Source organism: Aspergillus sydowii (genome assembly GCF_001890705.1).
Source record: "Aspergillus sydowii CBS 593.65 unplaced genomic scaffold ASPSYscaffold_2, whole genome shotgun sequence".
NCBI classification, from domain to species: domain Eukaryota; kingdom Fungi; phylum Ascomycota; class Eurotiomycetes; order Eurotiales; family Aspergillaceae; genus Aspergillus; species Aspergillus sydowii.
Window position 1 is genome coordinate 500,446 of NW_024467860.1, and position 20,559 is coordinate 521,004.

A 20,559-nucleotide genomic window follows, 5' to 3' on the forward strand; every position below is an offset into this window, starting at 1 on the left:
GGGAGCGGGTTATTTTCTAAAAAGTCAATGGCGGAAGAATATATACCGTAACATCTTCAACCTTTAAATAAATAGTGTAAATATACATACAAGCAGTCTACAGGCAAAAAAAGACGCCATCTTCTATTACTAGTCATCTTACGCACTGTCGTCTCTCCACCGCAGGCCCTGGTCAGTCTTAACGGTCTGTCGCGACAAAACCTCGCCGACCTTCTCCTTGACACCCTCCTTGTTTTCCCAGGTCTTCACAAAGTGCTCAATGATATTGCCCCTTGTGTTCGGGTTGTTCTGCACGTACTGCTTGATCGCTTGCTCCGTAGGCAGTCCGTAGATCAAGTGCGGGTAGGATTTGTAGTCGCCCTTGCTCAGGAGCTCCATGCGCTGCTCGCCTTTAGGAATGTTGAAGAAGGCGTCGACCTGATCCTGGTTGACCTCGGCCAGAGTTGCAGGTTTCCAAGCAGCCTGGCGTGGAGGTTTCGACATCAGACGGGCCTTGACGCCCTCGACAAAGTCGGGGTGGCGCATGAACTGAGCAGCAACGTGAGCCTCACGCTGGAACGCCTCAGCGATGGACCACTTCTTGCCCAGGCGCAGCTGGCGCAGAGTCACCTTGAGAGAGGTAGGCGACCGAGATGAGATGGTCTCTAGCGTCTCCTGGGCCCACTTCTTGCACTCTGTCTCCTGTTCCAGTGCCAGCATAATTTCCTCCACTGTATCATGGCCAAAGCATCGGTCAATCGCGCGGCGCACATTCCCAGCCAGCTGAATTGGCTCCTCCTGAATGGAAGGAAGGCCGGTCGAGAATTCAGCCATTGTGCTGTTGACCAGACGCAAACGATCAGGGAGAGAAACGCGGTCATGGAAGGTTAGCTCTGATAGGCGGTTCGTCAGGTTGCCTAAAACACTGGAGTGGAGGTAGTGTGTGGCAACGCCGGCATACAGCGCCTGAACACCGCTCAGACGCGCCGATGTCAATGCCAGATATGTTCCAACCTCACCATCAAGGCGAGGGAGGAAAAATGAGCCGCCCACGTCAGGGAAGAAACCAATGGTCGTTTCGGGCATGGCGAAAAGGGTGCGCTCAGTAGCGATACGGAATGGCGCATGAACACTAAGTCCGACTCCTCCGCCCATTGTAATGCCGTCCATAACAGAGATGAAAGGTTTTGAGTAGTTTGCGATGACGTGGTCGAGCTTGTATTCGAGCTGGAAGAAGTCGGTGGACGCCTGTTGTCCCTTGGGGCCTGACTCGTTTTGTAGCGCAAGAGCAGCAACGTCGCCGCCGGCACATAGGGCCTTTGAGCCAGCTCCTGAGACCATCACGATGTTGGCGAGTTGAGATTTTTCCCATTCCTATATCGACACATTTCGTACTTAGCAATGGAGTTCCCAAATATGTCATCAATCCGGATTTCTAACCTTGAGTCGAGGAAGGATCTTGTTAACCATCGAGGCGTTCAACGAGTTGAGCTTCTTTGGCCTGTTGAGTTCCACCAGTCGCACTCCGTATAGAGAATTGAAAAGGACGTCGTCCTCTTCCGAGGGCTGTGAAGGGTTTGCACTTGAGTTGGTCGACATCTAGCCAGTATTTCGTTAGCTCATCATGCAGGAATATTGTTATAGATGTCAAATACCTTTGACGTCGCCGTGAAAGCTGGGTTGGTCACCTTGGCGCGAAGAGGCATGGTGCTTGCTGGGGATATCCGCGAGAACCAGCTCGACGGTGTTGAGGACCGGGGGAGGCTGTGTCGGAGTAACATGAGGCAGACTTACAGTCTGGGAAGAGGAAGAGNGAGGAAAAGAAGGAGGGGGATGAACCGAGGGAGCGAAGATATTAAGCCGGATAGTTGGGGTCGTGACGAAAGACGATCGGTTCGAACTCCGCAAGTTGGAGGATTTTCGACCTCGGAAGTTTTTTGCCTGCAGTTTTCCGCCGCCGACTGAAAGCGAAGATGGCCGAGGGAACGTTATGTTGTTAAGAACAACAGTTACATAAACATTACAATTCGTGATGTTTACTTTGAAGCTCTTAATTACAAAATAAAAATATAAGTGGTTAAACAAGTTTAAACGGGCTGTTTCTTACAAAAATACAATTCGTACCAATTGTTCAAACAGTGCATGTGCTTGATGTACTGACCCGGTAGAATATGCAAAGAACTCAAAGATTCATACAATACTGAAAATATCTATTTGTACATCCAGTCGAATTGACCAGTAAATGAACGTATCCCAAGCACCCGATGCTATACCTTGATTAATACGTAGCCTTCGCCGGCTGGCTCCTCAAATCCCGCGAGTGATGGTACAGAATGCGATCCAAAGCCGATTTCTCCACGATTAGTCGGCCAGTCTCCAGCAAATCCTTCACATCTACATCGTTACGGTCCAGGATCTTCGCGTGTGCGCTGACTTCGCCCACCGTATCGAATAGATGCTCGTGTACCTTGTCTGTGATCAAAGTTGACCGGCCAAACTCCCTCCCCCAGCGGTTGACCTTGAAGATCTCCTTGATCAAGTGCGGCGTAGCGTCTTCCGGGATTCCAATTTCATTGTCGATGATGATGAGCTGCCCTCGCCTGTACCGGTAGCTGAGTGCAATTCGCCAGGCCTGATCGTAAATCTTCTGCGGAAGCGAAGACGAAAAGTCTCGCGGGTGCGGACCAAAAGCGACACCACCACCTCGTCGGATTGGCGATTTCTTGTCACCAACACGCGCCCTTCCAGTTCCCTTCTGTGCGTACAGCTTCCGATTACTTCCGTGCACCTCGCCTCTCCATTTGGTGTTCGCAGAACCTTGTCGAGTCATGTCACCTTCATATACAACTGCGCGGTGTAGTATGTCTTTCCGTAGCGGCATCTGCAGGTGGTCTCGGGGGTATTCGACAAATTGGACGGGTTCCATCGTCGGGAAGGAGTAGGTTGTCGCCAGGACTGGCTTCGGAGCCCACTTGGCCTGGAGGGCTTCTCTCGAAAGATACTCGGTGGTGGCTGCCGGCGACTCCGTGGCCATCGATCGTGAAAGGCATCGCTGCTATTGAGCTGTCAATTCTTGGATTCTCTTCTAGTGGCCGATTGGAAATCATACCGTGGTGGCTTCAGCTCCAGAAAGGAGACCCCTTGAGCTGCGAGACAGCCATTTGAACGTGCTGAAAACGTTGTTCCCAGCCATTGCGATGAGAGTTGCGGCAAAAGGGTAATTGAATTGAATAAATGCCAAAACCCCAGGTGAACGGTCGGATTGAGAGCAGCCAAAAGTTCAGTCGGGGCGGTGGTTTGGCACTAGTGGTGAGGCTTGGCACAACCAGGAAAAAAAAGTTCCCGGTCAGAGTTCAGCATCAACCCGCCAGCGAGTCGACCGTCTCCGTCCACCTCCATTTCCACCCCGTCGCCTATTTTCCAGGAACAATGGCCCATTGCGAGCGGGCCTCCCGGCCTCTCATTCAATGTTTTCAGAGGTCCTCAATGAGAGGCCTCTCTGGCCTCCAGCTGCAGACGACGCGCGCCTTCCAGACTACCGCAGTCGCCCGGGAGGAAGCCCAGACCGAAGCCGCGAGCCAACCGTTTTATAAATCGCCCGATCCATCACTTGTGTCAAGTCCCCGGTTAGAGCGAAGATTGATACGACAGGGTATCTTGCCGGTCGGATCCCGTCGACGTCGTGCCGCGCTGCAAGGTGCGCCCAGCGTGCCTTTCGAACAGCTTCCCTACCAATGTTTTCAGGAAGCACGGAAGATTCTGCTTTCGGATCGAGAACAGAAGCTGGAGGAAATTACGGCTACTAGTGAGAAGATTGCGAAAATTCAGGCTCTGCCGGCAGAGGAGCGAGCGAAGAACTCTACCCACTCCCGGCTCCGCGCGCTGGAGATACATCTTGAGAAGCTCAAGGTTCTCGCTGATATCAACGATCCTTTGGTGAAGAAGAAGTTTGAAGATGGACAAGGTAATTAAACATACCCCAGATTCTTAATGGAGATGCTTACCACGAAGCAGGTGACATGAGCAAACCTATCTACCGCTACCTTGCCGATCAGAAATGGAGAGAGTACCGCCGCAAGATCATAATCCAACGAATTACGCAAATGAAAGTGATCCCTGACGTTCTTCCCCATTGCGACCCGGTTGTCGACACCAAGCTTTATTTCAACAGAAAGGCCGTGCAACCTGGAGAGTTTGTCAACTCTATGGTCAGCACCAGCGCCCCTAAACTCGACGTGCAAGTGTTCGACGGTGAAGAGAAACTGGTGACTATCGCCGTCGTCGATTCAGACGTTCCCAACGTCGAGGAGGACAGCTTCGATTACAAGATGCACTACCTTGCCGTCAATATCCCCATCTCGGCCATCAACAGCAAGGTCGACCTCTCCCAACTTTCGACAGAGTCGCAACTGGTCATGCCTTGGCTTCCTCCCGTTGCTCAGAAGGGTAGCCCCTACCATCGATTGTCGCTCTTCGTCTTGGAGCAGAAGGACAACAAGCCTTTGGACCTTGCGGCCGTCAAGGCGAAGGAGACCAGCCGCGACAACACCCTCCTCCGTACATTACAAGCGCGGTATCACCTCAAGCCCATTGGAGCGCACCTGTTCCGAACTCTCTGGGATGAGGACACAGCGGAAGTCATGAAGCAGATTGGCTTCCCCGAAGCCGAGATGGAGCTCCGACGCAAGCGAAGCGAGGCTCTGCCTTACAAGAGAAGAAACCCCTCTACCTTCCGGTAACCTCGGTCATCGTTCCAGCACTGTCTTTGTTCTATCACATTTCGTTCCTAGATGTATTGTACAACCATATGTATGAATATAGCCACCTTTTCACAAGTTCAAACCCAACTCCAAACTCCAGTCATGCATGCGTACTATACAAATTGGGGTCATTGTAACAAGCCTTTCACTCCATGGCCTCTTGAGCAGACTTCAACGAGTTCTCCACCCACTGTATCTTCGACAGCGGCCAAATCCTCGCAATAACCTTCCCGTTAATCAACCCCATCGGCAGCGGCCCATAATTCCTCGAATCCCTCGACCACGGCAGATTATCCCCACCTACGTAAACATGTCCTTCCGGCACCTAAACCACCATAATCATTAGCACAGCCCTTTGAAGGAAGTTCATGTTCATAACAGCATGCATACATACCCTTATCATCTCCCCATTCCCCCCAACCCCCGTACTAAGCACCTCATCCCGACAAACAAAATCCCCGGGCAACCCAATAACCCTTTTGGCGCCATTGACACCCAAAAAGCTCGGGTGGTAGAAGCGCACCACATCCCCGACTTCAATCCCGCGGCCGTACTTGTGCATCTTCGAGACGAGGAGGTAGTCGCCGCGCGGCGAGAAGGTCGGGTACATCGAGGGTCCCTCGGAGAGCTGGAACATCATCACATTCTCCCAGAATAGGGTTGCGGCTGTGCCGATGCCTGCCGTGTAGTAGGTTAAGCGGAGGATGGAGCGCGGAGTTGTGGTGCGGAGGAGATGGCGGAGGAGGGATTCCATTTTTGTTGGGTACTTTTCATTTCATTGCATTTGCGCGATTAGATATTAATTAATTGAAATGTCGAGCTGCTGCTGCGGCGGCGGCGGAATTGGCTGGTTAGGTTTCCGTATCTAGAGCTCAAAAGGTGGTGAACTGGTGAAGCTCCGAGTGGGTTCATATTGGCATCACGTGATGCACACTGGCCTTTAAAGAGATTTCTCTGTGGGCGGATCTCCTTCTCTTCTTCATCTACCCGCCATTCCCGGTGTTGACCAGGAATTTCAGCGACGCAGTCTCGTCAACTGGTGCAATTGGCAATTTTCCTGAATGGATCAATTGTTTGGATACATATTTGCGATGGGATCTGATAGATCTGACCGAACCAGGTGCTTAATGCTGCCCTGAGCGTCACTCGTCAATCCCCGACTACTGTGTCTGCCGAGACGATAATATCCTCCAATTTGTTTTGTTTTGCTGTTTTGTTTCTTTCCTGTTATGTAGAACAGCTTCTAAATTGCTAGAGCTCGCCGCTGCCGAAATTCAACACCAGAGCGAGTGAGTGTGGACACAGAAGCAAGATGAATTCTTTACAGCTCTGGTCTTTGGCCAGAGTCCCTGAACGATAGCCCGGCTTGGACCCCATTTAACTATGGGAATGGGAGGCTGGGTGGTAAGACGGGAAACAATCATATTACAGACGTAGTTTATACTTTATTTATATTTGAATGGCATTCATATTGTTTGGACTTGTTTTAACTTGACGAGTAGAGTTGGTCATTACATTGCGTTCTTCATCTCGCGCAGAGCAGCCATGACATCGACGGGGTTTGTCTTGCCTGTTTTCTTTTGGATTTCGGGGTCCTACGATGTTATTGTTAGCTTTGGATTATACTTGTTGAAGGCTTGACTTACGGTGACACGCATGAAGACATTATGAAGCTAGACAAATATTAGCCACGACTCACAGTATCAGGCGCTTTGCGAGTGACATACCTTCTCATCGCCAATCGTGAATTTGCCCTGTGTCTGCTTGTTCACATCCGCGAAGGCCTGCAATTTCTTGATGGGCTCGGACTGCGATACCGCAAGGCAGAACTTAACGTTGCCTTTGGTGTACTCGTGTCCCGGCTATACAAAGTTAATTTGTATCTCAGTGACATTTAGGCGTTTGCAACATACATAAACTCTCGTGTCATCCGGAAGAGCAGCCAGCGTCTCATTCAACGCCTTATGCATCTCAGGCGCAGTACCCTCGAAGAACCGGCCGCATCCTATACGATAAACAGCTTAGCAAAGAATGTCCGACTCCAACCATAAGGCAAAACTACTAGCTAGGCATACCGCCAATGAAAAGGGTATCACCCGTAAAAACAGCCTTGTCGTTCCCGTCCTGCATGAAGTAGCAAATGCTATCTTGCGTGTGGCACGGGGTGTACAGGGCCGTCACGGAAATGCGGTCTCCAATCTTGAAGACTTCCCCGTTGGCTGGGGTTCTCGTGACAGACTGGCAGTCTTTGCCGCCAATGATGGGGACTTTGAAGGTTTTGAGCACCTCGTTGTTGCCGCCTGAGTGGTCCCAGTGGCTGGCGTGTCTGTTAGTATACCGTGTATGTTAAATTCATCAGAGATTAAGCATACTGATGCGTGTTTATAATAGCCGTCAGATTGATCTTCCCGGTCTTGGTTTGGGCCTCTAGCTCCGGGACAACCCTGTACATCTTAATCGTAGTCCAGCATCTCATATAAGCCTAACAAAAGACTTACTCTGGTGGATTAGCAGGGTCAATAATAACCGACTGCTTAGTCGGTTCATCGGTTACCAGGTAGGCATAGTTATTGCCCTTCCCGGTCCCTGGGTAAACATTAGCCAGCGGCCACTAACTGATAAAGATCCCAAGGGGAGTATATACACATGGGAAGCGACTGGATATGCATGGCTCTAGAAGGCGGTCGCGGCAACGAAGGGTTTATGGAACGAACAAGGACCTTGTGGAATGGCCGAGTGGCGCGTGTGAAGCTCATGGGTGACCAAGACTGAATGATGAGGAGCTGTCTGCAGGTGCATTAATAATGCGGAGACTCGTACTAAATAAGTCCGCAGTGAGTGCGGGTGGTGAAATACACATTACCTCATAGGCTGGGCTGCACCAGCCACTGTGGCGGTGATCGTATATACGACCATCCGCCGACCCTCCGTCTCCGATTCTTCAAACATGGCTTTATGCGGTTGGTTTGCGTGACTTGGTGAATTTCCGTTGCGCCGGATGCTGATAACAATAATTCAAGAAAGTCGAGAATTGTTGTGGAGATTGGTGGACGTCTTTCTTGCTGCCGTTTTAAGTGTATATATCCTGGTGGTTGTATGAGATGTAACAGGAAGAAGATATACTGGGTTTTATGACTGTTCTCATTTAGATACTTAAAGATATCTATAGCGAAAGCTCCTTATTCAAGAGCCCTGATCAGTGATATATGTAAATCTCTATAATGAACGGTATGCAATTAATTGTTTGGAACTCCCGTATTCTCCTCCGCCAAAGTATCAGCTTTCAAAGCTGGTCTGTCTGCCTTTCCTGCAGTTGTCTTCAAGAGAAAGATCAGCTTGAACCCAATACGGATCGCTCGGAAGGGGACAACTTACACCACCATCCACCGGCATAATCAACCCTGTGATCCATTTAGCCTCTTTACTACAGAGGAAGACGATTGCTATACACGTCCCAGGGTCAGCAATGATAGCTTTTTCTTCATTAGAACGAAGCTGTCATACCATAGCCAACATCCCAAGCCGTCCCCTCCTGCTTCAGCAGATTCTGGTTGATCCGATCCTGCCGCATTTTATCCGTCATGCCTCTACCCCGTACCATAGGGGTAAAGACCATGCCGGGACAGACGCAGTTGACGCGAATGTTTTCAGGACCATGCTGCGCGGCCATGGCTCGGGTCATTTGAACGATTGCACCCTTGGTTGTGGGGTATAAGAGGCTGGGGTTTCCGCCGAGGACTATCCATGTTATACCATTGAAATGTTTATAGAAGAAGGATAGAAGGAAAAGTCGACTTACGACCGCTCACAGAGGACATGTTGACAATAGCTCCTCGACCATTTTTCCTCATCTCGGGGACGACATGTCTGCTCATCAACACCATACTCGTCACATTGATCTTGAAGTCGCGCTCCCAGGCCGCGAGGTCAAGCTTGGTGACATCTCCCATAGCACCACCGACTCCGACTGAATACTCATACGTTACCACTGTATATTTCTACATTCCGGAGTAGGATGGAGCTTACCGATATTAACAAGAATATGCACGGTCCCAAAAATCTCAACGGCCTTCGCAACAGCGTTCCGGCAGCTTTCTTCATCTGTCACATCGGCCTGCACAACCTCTGAGATTCCGCCATCCTCGTCAATCATACGTTTGGTCTCTTGTGCCCATTCGTCGTTGTAGTCAACAAGTGCTACCTTTGCGCCTTGCCTCGCGAGTAGGATAGCTGTTGCTCGGCCGTTGCCGATTTCGCCTGGCACTGTCAGTACACTCTTTTTTATACTACAACCACTGCTTCTTCGTACAGCAGAGCCTATACCGTGGCAACGAGGCACTTCAAAGCCAGATGGAACGTACCAGACATGCGTGAGCCAGCACCTGTGACAATAGCCACCTCGCCAGCGAAGTTGAAAGCCTTAGCAGATGCCATGATAATGGAAGTATCTGTTTGAGAAGTAGTTGAGATTTGGATTCGTAAACATGTAAGACGCGCCCTTATAAAAGTCCACTCAGTATTGCGGTTTACTAGTATCGGCCGTATTCCGAATTCGTAGATCCTGGGACTACTGCCCGGGCATCTGCCGGTTGTCTCGCCCCACGAACTACGATTCGCTTGGGAAGAGACCATTCGCTTCACCAGATTACGTAGAGTGCATATTAAATGATTGATCCTATTGTATGTATTTTGATATTAAAAAGGCCGATTTGCCCACACTTAGGGCTTGGGTGACCACTACGTATGAAGAGTTGAACAGCTCCAGTCTTCGATAGATTATTGGGGATACATATTTGATAATAACATCTAATATCATCACCGCGCATCTACACTACTGTGATAGCCAAAAATCAAACCATTTCACAATACCCTTCAAGCTTTGCTCCTTCACGTAGCCTAAGTATTAGGAAATATCAGCATCCAGGTCCAATTTCTCCCGTCAAGAGCTGGAGTAATAGAAGTGACTAACGTTCGTAAGGATTGTTCATGTTCCCTCTGAGGGCGAATCCGTGTGAAACACCGGAAAACAGTTGCAGATGGTATGTCTTGTTACCTGACTCCAGGATATCTAACGCGATTTGCCGAGCTTCTTGAGGGAATGTATGGTCCTCGCCGCTGCAGGACAGCAGTAGTGGTTCTAGAAAGAAATCCCCTTTTTAGCTATCTATCCAGTAAATTAATAAGATGCAAGGGAAACAAACTGGTAATTTTTTCAAAGTGCGAATCCTTCAAAAAGGCCGGGTGGGCGAATGCGCCAGCGGTGACGGTGCTCTTTGCGAGTTCATCGCAGACATACGGGGCGCCGAAGCAATACCTTGAAGTATGATACGAGTTAGATATAACCTTAAACTATCAAAGACAGAGTAGGTAGGGACAACATACCCAACGCAAGCGTACTTGGTCGACGACTGGCCATACGTTCTTTTCACTTCATCAACCCAGCGCGGAACAGCCTCATCCGCAAAAGCCATATGCTTTTGTTTCCATGCCTCGTAATCAAAATCTGGATTCGAATGGTCGTGGCGGTCACGGCGATGCTTCCAGACTGGATCCTATAATAACAGTCAGCAACGAGCTTTAAAGAAAGAGGGAAAGGAGGAAATTCGAAGACATACACCCCTAAAGTAGTCTAATCCTAGTACCAGGTATCCAGCATCAGCAAAAGCATCCATCACCAAAAGGCCGTTCGGGAACATCCCCCATACATCAGGGAAGTATAGCAGGATATGACCGTTTGGGCTGGCAGGGTCTGATATGTACGTTTCTATGCCAGCAATTGATACAAAGCGTCCTCGTGAATTTCCTTCATGGAGAGATCCCTTCAGACAGCAAGGTCCTGATGGCTGGGCAAGCCATGTGGTGTTGGTAAAAGCCGGCATTTGGGGACAGACTTGGAAGGTTGCGATAACAAAGATGAATATGTCATAAAATACTGTTCATTACAGACCGTATCCTCTTTGGCTTTTGACCAAATTAACAGTCGGGCAAATTCCCGGGCACTTGCCGAAGGGAGGACCATCAAGGCCAGCGGAGTTTGCCCGGCTGTGGGGGAATCTGCGGGGGCTGGGACCCCGTGGAGACAGAGGATGCATGGCGATCACAACCATATATCTTTCGGTGGTATCCAGAAATTGAGAGAGCTTGACTTATTGCAAGTCCCATTTATCTTTGAGAGCTATGACGCCAAAATATCGATCCGACAGTATGCACATTCAGGAGGCTGCGCGCCAGGGGTCTCTTCAGGATGATATCGAAGTCGCAAAAGAGAAAACGAGTTCAGCTCATGAGGTACACTCAATTCTTATTTTTCAGATTAGGCCTAGTTGCTTATTTCAATACTTGTTCAGGAAAATGCCGTGGGATACGAGGAATACCGGGAAGGGTTGCATATAAAGATAACAGCCAAGGAGGTGAGTGAGCAGCATTCATCTTTCTATTCTCTTCTTCAACTGGTCTAACAGGACTTAGAACTCCAAAATCAGGTGGAAGATTGACTTGGTTGTCCTCCCGATATTCCTCATCACCCAGGCGCTGCAATTCATGGATAAAACAGCCCTAAACTACGCAAACCTGTTTGGATACCAGGAGACTTTAGGGCTAAAAGGCCAAGAATTTAATTACCTTTCAGCAAGTATGCCACTTCAAATACCACTGACCTAGTGCTGGGAATCAGCCATTAACGGGCTTTTAGTGGTATACGCTGGCTACTTCTTCGGCCAGTATCCATGTGGATGGCTAGTTGGGAGGTATCCAGCTCAGCGCGTGCTAGGCGTGAGTTGCTTCATGTGGGGGTTAATGGTAATTATCATGACACAGTGTCATACGTTCTCCAGCGCATTAGGTGTCCGCTTTATCATGGGTGTTTTCGAGGCCGCCGTCACCCCAGGCCTGACCCTGATGACCGGTTTCTGGTATACCCGGCAGGAGATCCCACTCCGCCAATGCATCTGGTACTCGGCGCTTGGATTCGGTGGAATTGTAGGATCCTATATATCCTTTGGAATCTCTAAGCTGCCGGAGGATTTCAGCCCGGCGCGTTGGGAGCTGCTGTTTTATATCCTCGGGGTGGCCACCTGTCTCTGGGCATTTGTTATTTTTTTTATCCTGCCGGACTCGCCCACCAGTGCCTTCTTTTTGACAAAACCTGAGCGCATTCTTGCTGTGAAGCGTGTCGCCGGGAATGAAACAGGGATCAAAAATAAGGCTTTTAACAAGAAGCAAAGCCTGGTTGCATTCTACGATCCGAAAGCGATACTTCTTTTTATTTCTGTGTTTGCTGCTGCTATTCCAAACGGCGTTGTCAACTCCTTTTCGACGGTTATTATTCAAGACATGGGATTTACACAGACCAAGACGACGGAGTTGAAATCTGTGGGCGACGCGGTTGTTATTATATCGTTGGTTATCGGCGGCACTATCACCTTGAATGTGCCCAATTCTCGACTGCTGACCTCGACAGCTGCCAATATCCTGTGCACCGTTGCTGCTGGATGCATGGCATACTTGCCCCGGTCAATGAAGTGGTCGCGGCTGGTCTGTTTCTGGCTGGTGAATGCGCAGTCTGTGGGGTTTACTGTCTCGCTGGTGACGATCTCATCGAACATGGCCGGTTATACGCATCGGGCTATGGCTAACGCACTTACATTGTAAGGGCCATAAACATACATGTCCTTGAATTGATCGACTAATCTGCCACAGTACTGCATACTGCTGGGGTAACTTCGCTGGGCCATTCGTGGTGAAGCAATCCGAAGCGCCTGAATACAAAGGAGCCACAATTGGCCTTCTGGTCGGGTACGTGATCAAGGCTGCTTGCCATTTAACACTACTGGGTATGATTTTCTACATTATTGATATTAAACCCGTATTTCTGATTCTTGAGTGCTGATGATAATAGGCTATATGTTCACTGTCAACCGCCGCCGGGACTCTCTCTATGGACCGGCCGACAAGGCTACAAGTAATGAAGCTGGGATGCAGGATCAGACGGAGTTTGAAAATAAGGATTTCCGATATGTACTGTAGTCGATAGGAGTCTAGGCAGAAATAAGCATATATTATGGTGCTGTGTCAGTGAAACTAAGCATTTACCGATTTCAGCCTAGTAAGCCATTTGGAGTAGTCTCCTCGCTCTCCCCCGTCTCCATCGTTCCGCCAACTTCTCTCTTCCCCAACTTGAGAAATACATCATGCGAGATGGTGAGGCATCAAAAAATCGTCTGTTCGAATTGTCGCCGCCGGAAAAGCAAATGTGACGGCGCATCCCCCAGCTGCTCGGCCTGTATCGCCAGTGCTTCCAAGTGCCACTATGATAAATCGCCCTCGCTTGCCTACGTGCGCTCATTGCAGTCTCGCGTCCAGGAACTAGAACGCAGACTACATACCGGTGGTACTGGTAGTGGTGCTGATGCAGCTTCTCCTTCTAATTCGTCCTTTGTTAGTTCGGCTTTCAGCAATGGAGCCAGTGACCCAGTGAGCCTGGATGCCTTGGGAGATGTTAGCTATCACAACCAGACATCTGCCATCCATGAAGATCTCCCACAGACACCTGCTCGACCCTTGCATGTCAGTTCGCTTCCATCAACAGTGATGGATGAACATGCTGCAGATGTCAGGCAGCGTCTCGTCGCGAATGCTGCCGTCCAGAAAGACCTCGAAACCAGCAACCTGGATACATCCTTGTCGTTGGCAAATATATCCAAGAACCTCGCAAGCACCTTGTTGCAGCTCCACTGGTGTTGGTTGCATCCGAGCTTTCTTTTTGTGTACCGTCCAGCTTTTACGAGGGATATGCCTCGACTTGCCAGTGGAGAGCAATCGTTCACATATTGCTCCTCCACCCTCGTCAAGGTTCTCTACGCCCACAGCTGTCGGTTTATACGGTCGCCAGATTCAGTATGGAGCTCAAGTAGCTATGGCGAGACATTCCAGGAGCTTTCAGACCGTTTGATGACAGAGGCAAAGGCCTTGCTCGCTATGGAGACCCTCAACCCTCCTGCTATTCCGACGATCCAAGCATTACTCCAGCAGTCAGCCCGTGATGTCGCTTGTGGCCGGTCTTCCGCTGCATGGCTTTACTCTGGAATGGCCTTTCGGATGGCCATTGACCTGGGTCTGCACGTCTCTCCCGACAAGCTCCAGCAATACTCCACGTCGCTATCAGCAGAAGATATCGAGATACGAAAACGCCTCTTTTGGAGCTTATACTCGTGGGACAAGCATATCAGTCTGTACCTCGGGAGGATGCCGAATTTTGTAATGGGCGCTGAAAACGTCTCCCTGGAATTCCTCGACGATTTTACCGACCATGATCCTTGGGTGCCATTCTACGGCCCTGATACGAAGGCTTCAGATCTCCCCCCGTTTCCCCCAACCCCGGGCCGTATCATGTCCTGCTTCACAGAGCTGTGCAAACTCTGCAAGATACTTACGCGGGTGATGCTAGAACTCTATAGCTTGCAGTCTGCCGACCAAGCTGCTTCTTTTGTGGAGATAAAACAGGAGCTGCAGGACTGGTTCTCGTCCCTGCCGTCGTTCCTCCACATATCACCCAACAACATGCCTGAACTCAGCCCACCGCCGCATATCACATCACTCAACCTGATGTACCACAACACCCTGATCCTTCTTCATCGACCACATGTTGCAAGTGCCCGTAGTGAAGTCCCTCGCTCAGCCGCAATCCGACAGAGCTGGAAGATATGCCGATCAGCAACCACCGCAATATACGGTCTTCTCAAAATGTACGTCCATACATTCGGGTTCCACCACATCACATACATGAATAGCTATTGCACATACATGGCCGCAACGACCGCCGTGTACCGGCTGGAGACATCGGAGGACGGACTACAGCCGTCCCAGTCCCACCAAGCAGCTTGGACAGAATTGAGGTTCCTGCTTGATGTCCTCCAGCGTACTGCTACCGCCATGCCCGGTCTGAACCGGAGCATCGAGATTATCAAAGCTCGCATAAAGAGGATTCTTGACCGGCAGGCATCTAGACAGCTCGACTCGCTCTTTCCGGGGCGGGGCTCGAAAAGTCCTGAACGGAATACCTCGGGACCATCTCATCCGGGAAACAACGAGACCTCAAATACTTCGTCTGCTTATCCTTCAAACTGTCCCCCAGTTTATAACTGGGAAACTCACACCCACACAGGAATCGGCGCAGAGGAGGATCTGTGGCTCCCAGCATTCCCAGCGCAAGACATTTCCTACGGGCCAGAAGTGATGCTCGATGTCCAAGAAGCCCTCAGTCCGCAGACGCGGTCTGCGCTCATGGGTTCGAATCTCGATCCACAACTGCGACTGGATCTCTCGGTGCCTGATTCTACAATACCCGATTACAGCCTTTTCTCTAATACTTTGCTCGACGGAATGCCACAGAGTCCTGTCGAGGAAGAAGATGTACATGCGTCGTCGTACAGACAGAACAGTTGATTTTGTAAGCTACCCTCTATTCCCCGGAAAGAAGAAAGGAGGCTGCACCACGCACCACCAGGATAGAGATTACCAATGTTTTACCCAACTGTGCGGGGAAGCGCGCGAGGGTTCGAATTGTACCCCAGCGCCAACCTCGTCGGAACTATCCAAAACCATCGACGCATTCATCCTTACCCACGAGATTACTCGCTTTAAATGACATCTTCTCGTCATGTCGAACTTATCAGTTCTTTCTCCCAGATCGAATTTTTGGCATTGGAAGGACTGGATTGGTAGTCCGGTCAAGGAGGGTTTGCCCTCAGGTTACCTCTCAGGTGGAGCACAAGTAGTGACGAAGAAGGAAGCAGATATCGAATTGCCGCAGCACGAACAAGTCACCTATCAACGCTTAGGAAGCTGCGAAGGCGTTGTCCCTTTCCTTTGTTACTCAGAGACGGCCACTCCGCCTCATGGAAAGCGGTGATCTACGTGTCTAATTGAGCCAAAATAGGCCATCCAAGTCTCTTCAGCTGTCTTGGTTTCGCTCAATGGCTCGCTCGCTTTCACAAATTCATGACCCGCGTGGCATCTACCGCACTGCATTCTACGAAAAACGACCAGCCACTTGCTGACCTTAAGCTCAGCCCCAAGTGGTTCCATGAGGACCAGGAAGCCCCCTTTTCACTTCCATCTTCCACTTCAGGCTCGGATAAACAAAACTCAAAGAAAGAACATTCGCACTCGGCTATTCATACCAGCTCCGCAGCACACAGTCCATCTTCACTCCCGTAGTTCTATATGCAGTCGCAGTTGTGTATTATGGTCGGGGCTGTCGTCGAAAATTGGTAATATGGCTGAGTGTGACCGAGATAAGGATTAATATAATATATGGAGTTTGTTTCGCTGCTCCTCGAGATTTGCCTCCTAGTCATGTATTCCTTTCAGTTCAGACGCCGGTCAGTGTGTTACTATCACTTTCTATGTGGTTCACTGATTTCCCTTTTTTTTTTTCTTTTTTTTAATCTTTTCTCTCTTCCTTCAGTGTGGGTAATCTGCAGTAGCACTACAACACCCTGCTCTTCATCACTCACTTGTCTCCTCATTCTTCTTCCTCCCTTTCCTCTTGACACTCATTATCTACACTCGGCAATCCTTCCCAAATTCAATCAAAATACAGACTTCTGTTTTGAGAGTACGAGCTCATTTCCAGGAGACGCAGCTATGGCATCAGTGTTGGTCTACCCCACAACGCTAAAAAGTAAACTAATTTGACCCTCTTACGAACAGGAACGAGACCACCTCGGATGCTGCATCCAATTCCCCGCCACTGGAAACCGACGACCACTGCGCCGTGTGCAATAAATCTCCAGCTCAACAGTGTACGCAGTGCCGTAGCTGCAGTTACTGTTCTACAGAGTGCCAGAGAGTCAACTTTGCTTCTCACAATCTCCTCTGCAAACAGCTCGTCACCCGACCTCCTCGCCCAGCCCCAGCACAAACGAGCAATATTTTTCCCCGAAAGTGAGATAAACCCACGCATCGTATGGCTCAAATGCACCGCAGATTCTATGGGCGATGTTTACTACGAGTGGATTGACGTGTCTCCGTATCTCGGACACAAAAGGTCAGGAAAGTTCTACGCTCCTCGGAAGAATTATCATGTGTCTCTGATTGCCCGTGACGATTTCTTAAGCGATGGGTCATCCATCAACAAAAGTATCATAGCAACAGCAGGTCCCTCAATGGCACGTTCTTTGGCATTCCGCGGGCCCATGGTGGCAATCAGAGAAGTCGACTATGACACCTATTGCGATATCACCCTGGCCAATTTCTGGTGCCTCTCACAATACCTTCGATGTTATGGCGTAACTGCTTCTGCTAAGCCAGCTACAAGTCCATGTACATCAATTCACGCAGCCAAAGCCAGCCGAGGGGTCAAAATAAGACGTCAGGGAGGCGATATCCCGCAAAGATCCGACGTATTCGTCCCCGTCGATATCACCGCTAATACTATGCTAGCTTCCTTCGGCGAAGGTATTCTGTCGCCCGTCTCTGTGCGCCTCGGAATGCCCATCCGTATCTGGAAATACCCCAACGCTAAAGACTACGCTGGAGCTTTCAACCCGGATGCCCTTTCACTGTTGCGGGAGATAGACCCCATTCATCCTCTTTTTGGACATCCCCACCCCTATTGGGATTCTGGGATCGAAGATGTTTTGGCCGTGCGCGAGGACGGACAGGATCTGTCTGTTCAAGACGTGCGGGTTATGTGCGGCTTTGGGGCCATCTTATACTGTGATTTGGTTGTAAACGTTATGGCTGGTAACAATATGGCGGGTAAGCGGAGGATCTCAGAGTCTGTTACCTGCGAGAACATGGCCAAGCGTTGGAGGGAGGGTGATGATTGTATGTACGCGGAGTGATGCAACGGGGGTCTCGGGGCGTGCCATACACGTAGATGGAAATTCCTGCTATATATTCCAGCTATGACATCATCTACAAAGAGTTGGCCTCGACAATACAATCTTTTTTACTTCAAACGATGTATATAATACGTCCTATTCAGCGTACCCTGTCCCCTAGTATACTGCGCAGTGGAGCCCTAAAACGTCTCTCGCAACGGGACCGCCCGCTGCGGGTCGTGCACGGCCAAATATACCGGCACAGCGGTATCTCAGCCGGAAGAGGTGATAAAATACATCTCTTCCTTGCCAACCGATTAGCGGGGATTGGAGATGGGGGGAATAAAGTAAAATACGCACCAAGAACAATAACTTAGGCTCTGTACACATATTCATTTATACGTAGATATGTAACCCTAACTAGCTTAACTTAACATAGTTGCCCATCCCGGTTCGCTGACTAAGTGTAGACAACCCTCCGTAGTTAAATAAACCAACTAGTTACGTCAGGACTAACATCCCCGTACAATCATTCTCAGCTTCACCCAATTCAACCCCATCAAATCAACTATGACGGAATACATGAAGGCATGGCAGCAGGCCACACCCGGTCCCATCGAGGAGAACCTCAAACTCATCGACAACATGCCACGCCCCAATAATGCAACCCTCAAGCCAGACGAGATCCTCGTCCACGTTGCCAGCGCAGGTCTCAACCCCGCAGACTACAAAATCATAGAAATGGGACTCATGTCCCGCGCCATCGTCAGCTTCCCCAAAACAGTGGGCATGGATCTAAGCGGCACTGTTGTGGCTGTGGCTGAGGGTTCAAGTTCAAATTCAACGGACGTCAAGGTTGGCGATACCGTCCTCGGCCGCGTCGAGCCTTTCCAGACGTATGGCTCACTGGCCGAGTATGTGGTGCTTCCACGAGATGCATACGCCGTGCTACCCCCCGGGGGCGCCGTGAATCTCGATCAGGCTGCCGGAGTGCCCACGGCGGGGATGACAGCGTATCAGAGCATCAAGCCCTACATCAAACGCGGCGACCGCGTCTTTATTAATGGCGGTTCCGGAGGGACAGGGACCTTTGGCATCCAAATTGCAAAGGCGCTCGGATGTCACGTTACGACGTCCTGCTCAACAGCTAAAGTCGACCTCGTGAAGAACCTAGGCGCCGACGCGGTAATCGACTATCGAGTCGACGACATCGTGGCTGTGCTTGAAGCCGAGGGCCAAGTTTATGATCTAGTGGTGGATAATGTTGGTAGCTCGCCAAAGGACTTTTTCTCGACGACGCCCAGATTTCTCAAGCCGGACGGTCACTATATTAGCGTTGGGGGTTCTGTATCCCTCCAAACGGCCAGGAATTTCGCCCAGGGCTTGCTGAGGCCGACTTTTCTGGGTGGCACGCCGCGCAAGTTTGTACCGTGTGTCACTAAGAATGTACACGAGGACTACGAGCAGCTGGTGGGGTGGTTGGCGGATGGGACAATAACTACCGTCCTCGAGTCAACATTTGAATTTGAGCAGGCAATTGAGGCCTTAAAGTATCTAAAGAAGGGCTCGAGTGCGGGCAAAGTCATTGTGCACGTCTCGTCCAAGATATGAGTGTATTGAACTACGGAACAATCATCCCGATGAAATGCCCATCATAAGCCTACTCCTTAGGGCTTGGAACTTTGATGTCAGGGCGTAGGCGCTTGGGCCTAGACTGTGGAAGAATGAACGTGGTTTGTTTAAGGGGCCGGCCTTGGTCATTCTCTGCAATCACTAGAATCCCTGCTCGCTCCAAACACTCTCAGCCAGATACTCGAGCTTCTCCGTGTCGATTTCGATATCGCGTCCTCTGGGGACAGTTGGGGCTCTGAGGAAGAGCCTTTCAAAGTAAAGCACAAGAGGAGCCCCTGTGGTGATAATATTCTGATTTCCCCGCCTCGAAATGATAACCTGCTGTTGGCAGTTGCTACGACCATTGTCATTACTTTCCCATCTCTCGACAATAATACTGGGCTCGTTGCGGCTAACTCTCATGGTCAAGATGGTCTTCACCTCGCCCTCCGGTGCTCTCATCCACCAGCGTAAATCCGATTGCAGTTTCGAGCTGCTTTCGCTGTACGCCACTTCCAGGACAGCAGTAGGCCATTTATGCGATCGGTCAGGGGGTAGTCTCGCGGGTTTCCAGGCTTTGTCAGGCTGTTTTCTTCCAAAATCAGTGACATTCGCATGGTATGGGGTGCTTTCGTTGGATTTGAGACATCGGTGCATCCCTGTCGGAATGAGAGCTTCCTGAAGTATATTGCCAAATGTGCCTGCTGCAGTCTCGTGGCCAATAGAGTTCACCATTCTGACGAGAGCGAGTTCGAGTGTAGGGTCATATGCACACCAAAGTGAGAAGGGTGGCTCTTCGGCCTCAAGAAACTCAGTGGAGAAGGTCTCGGCATTGACTGAAGACACGATAAACCACTCGCTATCATCGCTAGTAGCTTCGTATGCGCGTTCGAAGTTATCTTCAAACTGGACCCGACCACGGTATGGGTAGCGTTGGAAGGCAGGAGCGCACAGATTGCCCAGGAAGCCGTGACCGGGGTCTTTGATTATTCTCCATGTTTCTGGATCTGACGCCAGGGCTGCATCGGTAGATGACATATTGATTGTTGCAGTGTTAAGCAGTGCTTAGCTTTGAATTGAAGTTGGCGGCCGTATAGATATACGGTCAGTAGCAATGTGACATCACCAAGCACAGGGGCACGTCAGAGGTGCTCGCTATAGTAGCCTTAGTGGGTGTATTTTAGGCTTTTAGCTCAGACTGAAGTATACTTTTGGCATGCCACCTCGCTGTATGCAAAGTAGGGTATATGTCAGTATTCCAGAAAGGTTATTGCTCAACTTAAATAGACTGCAGCGAGTGGGTGTATTAGGGTAGGGCTAATATCACCAAGGGAGGTTGGCAGTAGTCATCATCCCCTTTGGATCCTGTCGACATTGACGAT

General features: G+C 50.1%; 11 protein-coding genes across 11 annotated transcripts; 5 read left to right on the plus strand and 6 right to left on the minus strand.

Annotated features, from left to right (window-relative positions):
• Positions 1 to 138: 138 nt before the first annotated feature.
• Positions 139 to 1,760, minus strand: ASPSYDRAFT_145820 (mitochondrial 37S ribosomal protein mS47; the record flags this gene model as incomplete). The annotated part of the gene is made up of 3 exons (XM_040841563.1): positions 139 to 1,353; positions 1,420 to 1,578; positions 1,635 to 1,760. 3 exons carry the CDS (start codon positions 1,758 to 1,760, stop codon positions 139 to 141), a joined length of 1,500 nt encoding a protein of 499 aa, XP_040705683.1.
• A 294-nt stretch (positions 1,761 to 2,054) lies between these two features.
• On the minus strand, positions 2,055 to 3,281 carry ASPSYDRAFT_65104 (mitochondrial 54S ribosomal protein uL4m). The gene is made up of 2 exons (XM_040850307.1): positions 3,089 to 3,281; positions 2,055 to 3,034 (listed from the first exon to the last, which is right to left on the minus strand). Exons 1-2 carry the CDS (start codon positions 3,170 to 3,172, stop codon positions 2,258 to 2,260), a joined length of 861 nt encoding a protein of 286 aa, XP_040705684.1. The 5' UTR covers positions 3,173 to 3,281; the 3' UTR covers positions 2,055 to 2,257.
• A 127-nt stretch (positions 3,282 to 3,408) lies between these two features.
• On the plus strand, positions 3,409 to 4,718 carry ASPSYDRAFT_54838 (mitochondrial 54S ribosomal protein mL38; the record flags this gene model as incomplete). Its single annotated transcript, XM_040848923.1, has 2 exons — positions 3,409 to 3,943; positions 3,994 to 4,718. 2 exons carry the CDS (start codon positions 3,409 to 3,411, stop codon positions 4,716 to 4,718), a joined length of 1,260 nt encoding a protein of 419 aa, XP_040705685.1.
• Positions 4,719 to 4,884: 166 nt separating this feature from the next.
• Positions 4,885 to 5,502, minus strand: ASPSYDRAFT_142840 (putative mitochondrial inner membrane protease subunit 1; the record flags this gene model as incomplete). Its single annotated transcript, XM_040841276.1, has 2 exons — positions 4,885 to 5,064; positions 5,134 to 5,502. Coding segments are annotated over 2 exons (549 nt in total), but the record flags the coding sequence as incomplete, so codon positions are not given.
• A 693-nt stretch (positions 5,503 to 6,195) lies between these two features.
• Positions 6,196 to 7,548, minus strand: ASPSYDRAFT_40439 (uncharacterized protein). Its single transcript, XM_040846085.1, has 8 exons — positions 7,384 to 7,548; positions 7,238 to 7,325; positions 7,112 to 7,183; positions 6,815 to 7,056; positions 6,653 to 6,744; positions 6,467 to 6,601; positions 6,386 to 6,412; positions 6,196 to 6,334 (listed from the first exon to the last, which is right to left on the minus strand). Exons 1-8 carry the CDS (start codon positions 7,493 to 7,495, stop codon positions 6,251 to 6,253), a joined length of 852 nt encoding a protein of 283 aa, XP_040705687.1. The 5' UTR covers positions 7,496 to 7,548; the 3' UTR covers positions 6,196 to 6,250.
• Positions 7,549 to 7,975: 427 nt separating this feature from the next.
• On the minus strand, positions 7,976 to 10,686 carry ASPSYDRAFT_75877 (uncharacterized protein; the record flags this gene model as incomplete). Its single annotated transcript, XM_040850838.1, has 10 exons — positions 10,355 to 10,686; positions 10,122 to 10,291; positions 9,941 to 10,053; positions 9,709 to 9,876; positions 9,101 to 9,187; positions 8,766 to 8,996; positions 8,539 to 8,706; positions 8,244 to 8,477; positions 8,115 to 8,182; positions 7,976 to 8,056 (listed from the first exon to the last, which is right to left on the minus strand). The coding sequence occupies exons 1-10, from the start codon at positions 10,616 to 10,618 to the stop codon at positions 7,976 to 7,978; spliced, it is 1,584 nt and encodes a 527-aa protein (XP_040705688.1). The 5' UTR covers positions 10,619 to 10,686.
• Positions 10,687 to 10,943: 257 nt separating this feature from the next.
• On the plus strand, positions 10,944 to 12,764 carry ASPSYDRAFT_85581 (uncharacterized protein; the record flags this gene model as incomplete). The annotated part of the gene is made up of 6 exons (XM_040851539.1): positions 10,944 to 11,027; positions 11,087 to 11,149; positions 11,208 to 11,370; positions 11,431 to 12,385; positions 12,438 to 12,571; positions 12,637 to 12,764. The coding sequence occupies 6 exons, from the start codon at positions 10,944 to 10,946 to the stop codon at positions 12,762 to 12,764; spliced, it is 1,527 nt and encodes a 508-aa protein (XP_040705689.1).
• Positions 12,765 to 12,935: 171 nt separating this feature from the next.
• On the plus strand, positions 12,936 to 15,182 carry ASPSYDRAFT_194935 (uncharacterized protein; the record flags this gene model as incomplete). The annotated part of the gene is made up of 1 exon (XM_040843704.1): positions 12,936 to 15,182. One exon carries the CDS (start codon positions 12,936 to 12,938, stop codon positions 15,180 to 15,182), a length of 2,247 nt encoding a protein of 748 aa, XP_040705690.1.
• Positions 15,183 to 16,229: 1,047 nt separating this feature from the next.
• ASPSYDRAFT_594529 (uncharacterized protein) lies at positions 16,230 to 17,665 on the plus strand. The gene is made up of 2 exons (XM_040849704.1): positions 16,230 to 16,396; positions 16,452 to 17,665. The coding sequence occupies exon 2, from the start codon at positions 16,469 to 16,471 to the stop codon at positions 17,585 to 17,587; it is 1,119 nt and encodes a 372-aa protein (XP_040705691.1). The 5' UTR covers positions 16,230 to 16,396; positions 16,452 to 16,468; the 3' UTR covers positions 17,588 to 17,665.
• Positions 17,666 to 18,148: 483 nt separating this feature from the next.
• Positions 18,149 to 19,177, plus strand: ASPSYDRAFT_143596 (NAD(P)-dependent alcohol dehydrogenase; the record flags this gene model as incomplete). The annotated part of the gene is made up of 1 exon (XM_040841353.1): positions 18,149 to 19,177. One exon carries the CDS (start codon positions 18,149 to 18,151, stop codon positions 19,175 to 19,177), a length of 1,029 nt encoding a protein of 342 aa, XP_040705692.1.
• A 162-nt stretch (positions 19,178 to 19,339) lies between these two features.
• On the minus strand, positions 19,340 to 20,215 carry ASPSYDRAFT_27546 (uncharacterized protein; the record flags this gene model as incomplete). Its single annotated transcript, XM_040844408.1, has 1 exon — positions 19,340 to 20,215. The coding sequence occupies one exon, from the start codon at positions 20,213 to 20,215 to the stop codon at positions 19,340 to 19,342; it is 876 nt and encodes a 291-aa protein (XP_040705693.1).
• Positions 20,216 to 20,559: the final 344 nt, after the last annotated feature.

Coding starts and splice junctions, on each gene's coding strand:
- ASPSYDRAFT_40439 (XM_040846085.1), bottom strand. CDS start 7,495: ATGAGCTTCACACGCGCCACTCGGCCATTCCACAAGGTCCTTGTTCGT. Junction 7,057..7,111: donor GCTATTATAAACACGCATCA/GTATGCTTAATC, acceptor CAGACACGCCAG/CCACTGGGACCACTCAGGCG. Junction 6,745..6,814: donor TGATACCCTTTTCATTGGCG/GTATGCCTAGCT, acceptor TTTATCGTATAG/GATGCGGCCGGTTCTTCGAG.
- ASPSYDRAFT_594529 (XM_040849704.1), top strand. CDS start 16,469: ATGCTGCATCCAATTCCCCGCCACTGGAAACCGACGACCACTGCGCCG.
- ASPSYDRAFT_65104 (XM_040850307.1), bottom strand. CDS start 3,172: ATGGCTGGGAACAACGTTTTCAGCACGTTCAAATGGCTGTCTCGCAGC. Junction 3,035..3,088: donor CTGGAGCTGAAGCCACCACG/GTATGATTTCCA, acceptor ACAGCTCAATAG/CAGCGATGCCTTTCACGATC.